Here is a 3,640-nt window from a genome sequence, read left to right as displayed (position 1 = left end):
AATATATACATATATTTTATAAATATTTATCAATAATAAAAATAAAAAAAAAAGAATTAAAATGAAAAAAAGTATATTAGAAAAATAAAAAATTTATATTTAAAAGAAAAATATACAAAAAAAAATTAGTTTTATATAAGTGAAAAATTGTGACAAATGTAGTATACTGTATGAAAAATACATGCGCATAAAAATCTTTAATTTATAGAGTTTTTTTTCTTTTCTTGTTGTAGATATATCTCTATATGTACAAATATTTATATTTATAAATCATAATATACCGTATATAAAATAATTTGAAGTTCGACATAATTCACAGAAATTAGTAATTTAGAAAAAAAAAATTATAAAAACCCTTTAACATTAAATGTATATCATTTATAATTTTTATGCGTATTAAATTAAAAATATTTTATTTTTTTACATAATTTAAAGATAAATAAAATTATAATAAAATATTTTTAAAATAACTTTATCCTATTTATTATATATTTTATTTATTTGTAAATTAACATTCTTATTTAATTTTTTAAATAATTAAGAATATTATTCCTATCTAAAGTAATCATAATATCATATGTAATAATAAAAAATTAGAAATTACATTTCATATATAAAAATTACTTTCTATTTTTAAAATTTAGGAAATTAATATATGTTATAATAATATCTAAATTAATATTACAAATCCATAATTTAGTATTATTCAGAATTGAAACAATTTACACTTGAATTAATAACTTCCACTTCAATATTATTCAATAAATATATTAATATGAAAAGGTTAACTTTATATTTAAAAATTACTATATTCCTTCTTTTAATGTGGATGTTTCAATGTTTTTATAACGTAAGCTAAAATTTTTACAAAAAATATACATATAGATATATTTCATTTCTAATTATTTTTAACATTTCATTTAATTTACTATCCTAACATAAGAAACATTCTCTTTAAAAATTTTTATTTAATCCATAGTGTGATTCATATAAAACTTTGATTGATAAAAATATATTGCAAACAAAAAATGAGTTAAAATATGAAAGAGTATTAACAGAGGGTGATATAGCAGGAAAAATGCAAACTTACTCGGAAGGAATCCTAGAAGAATGTTCATTAGATAATAAAAAAAACAAATGGGAAAATCCGGTTCAAAACGAGAATCCGTGCGATCGATGGCAGAGAAAAACTAATCGCTTCTTGGAGACAATATTTAATGAAAAAACAAGTAAAATGGACCCTAAATGGAGAGACCAAAAATGGAATAATGAATGGAATAAAATTTCAGCTAACAAGGTTAATGAACTATCTTCAATATTTCATCGAAGTGATATATCAGAAGAAGAAAAAAGAAAATTAATTCGTAGTGTTAAGGATGAACTCTACTTAGAATTTGCGAAATTTTTAGATGAATGTAAGAAAGAGATGAGAGACAATAAAACAGAATCCGGATCTAAGAAAAAGATGATAGAAGATAAAACAGAATGCGAATCTAACAAAGAGATGACAGACAATATAACAGAATCCGAATCTATGAAAGAGATGAGAGACAATAAAACAGAATACGAATCTAGTAAAGTGATGAGAGGCAATAAAACGGAATCCGAATCTAATAATGAGATAAGAGACAATAAAACGGAATCCGAATCTAGGAATGAGATGACAGACAATAAAACAGAATCCGAATCTAATAAAGAGATGATAGACAATAAAACAGAATCCGAATCTAAGAATGAGATGACAGACAATAAAACAGAATCCGAATCTAAGAATGAGATGACAGACAATAAAACAGAATGCGAATCTAAGAATGAGATGACAGACAATAAAACAGAATCCGAATCTAAGAAAGAGATGATAGACAATAAAACACACTCCGAATCTAAGATGGAGCAGGGAAAAAATAAAATAAAAAATAAGAAATCAAATATTTTGAAATTTCTTTTTAAGAGGTTTGATAACCATTAAGAAAATAAAAGTTAATGTTTTAACAGAGAATATAGTATTACTCATGTGCAAGATCTAGTAAAAAAAAGAAAAATTAATATTTTACCTAAACTTTTTTTATACAGATATATTTTATTTTTTAAAAAAAAAAAAAAAATTAAAAGAGAAAAATTTTTTAGAAAGAAAAAATTTCATGAGAATATTTTTTAATTTTTAAGAATCAAATTTTCGTTAGGTGGTATTTATATAATTAAATTTTTTTTTTTATTATTTAAGCATTTTTACTATTTTTAAAAGCAGTGAATTTAAATTACTGGAAATTACTTATAAAAAGCAATAAATATTTTGTACTTAAAAATTAATAATTAATGATAATATATGTTTTTAATAAAAATACATAATTTTTATCAAAGTAAATTCACAATGAACCACATTATTTCAGTTTATTTGTTTATATAATTAAAATTATATTTAAAATTTGTTTAATTACTAGAGAAAACTCCATATTCTCTTTAATAATTTGTTTTTCATTACTCTAGCAAATTGATTGAATGATAATTTAATAAATTAAAAATATAAATTATGGAAAGTAAATAAATCAGGTAGTAAATGTAGAGGATAATATAGAAGAAGAAAAGTTGGATGAAGAATTATTACAGGCTGATTTATTAACTAGGTGTTCGGTGACTTTGCTCGAGTACTGAACAAACAAATTAATAAAAAGCATGTAGAGATGCCTCTACGATTTTGTTGTATTTATATATACATTTATATGCTTTGAACGAGTGATTCTTAATTATATGCTCTACTTCATTCAGCTTTTTTTGATTTCAATAGGCATTTATTTACTTTAATAAAAATCCTTATTGAATATTGATTATTATTTAATTGCAATTTATTTATTTCTCTGTTATGAGTTATGTTCAGCAATTTAAATATATTTCTGTTGAATTAACAAACATAAACAATTAGTAAAAATAAAAATTAATTATATGAATATCAATTATGTGAAAATTTTATTGTCATATGTATAAAATTTTCTCTTACAAATTAAAAATATAAATGTTATGCTAATTAAACTCTTTTATGTATATATTTTTTTTATCTGTTTAAGATATCATTTTTATTGGTATTAAATCTTACTCTAAATTTTTATTTTACCATTCTTTTTCTTCTCAATTAAATCATTTAAAAAAGAAAAATATATATTTTTTTTTACGTGTCTATCTTTTTTTTTTAAGGAAAAATAAAAAAAAATTCATCATCGTTTTTTTTTTTTTTTTCTGTGTGCCTGACCAACTACGTATTCTTCATATTGCTAGTTCTTTTTATCACCAAAAAGGTTAATGAATCCTTTTATTAACCATGCTTCATCACCATGGGATAGTAATGGTTATTACTTAATGTTTGTTATTTTTGGCTTGTTTTATTACATCAAATCCTTTTTGTACTGCATTTTCAACATGCTTCTCCTGATTGTCGTTAATGTCATTTATAATAATGCTATTCCGTTTATGAATATCTAGGTAACCTTTAGACTTTAAATCATGCATCAAATTTAGTTTCCTTTTATTTTTATTAGTACCTTGTATTAAATTCTCCAGTTGCTTTTCATATATCTCCCTGGTTTTGTTACTTAACAATTTTATTTTTGACATTGGAATTTGTACTTTACCTCTATAGTATATAGTT

The 3,640-nt window shown here is 21.6% G+C and overlaps 1 protein-coding gene across 1 annotated transcript, besides 1 other annotated feature; it reads left to right on the top strand.

The window, feature by feature from the left end:
- Positions 1 to 775: 775 nt before the first annotated feature.
- PGAL8A_00326000 (fam-g protein) lies at positions 776 to 1,969 on the top strand (the record flags this gene model as incomplete). Its single annotated transcript, XM_028672286.1, has 2 exons — positions 776 to 850; positions 980 to 1,969. 2 exons carry the CDS (start codon positions 776 to 778, stop codon positions 1,967 to 1,969), a joined length of 1,065 nt encoding a protein of 354 aa, XP_028528854.1.
- A 1,187-nt stretch (positions 1,970 to 3,156) lies between these two features.
- Positions 3,157 to 3,640: part of a repeat region that runs on past the window's edge.

The sequence above is a fragment of the Plasmodium gallinaceum genome (assembly GCF_900005855.1).
Source record: "Plasmodium gallinaceum strain 8A genome assembly, contig: PGAL8A_v1_94, whole genome shotgun sequence".
NCBI lineage: Eukaryota > Apicomplexa > Aconoidasida > Haemosporida > Plasmodiidae > Plasmodium > Plasmodium gallinaceum.
Note: the sequence above shows the minus strand (reverse complement) of the source record. Positions and strands in the feature narration are given on the sequence as shown.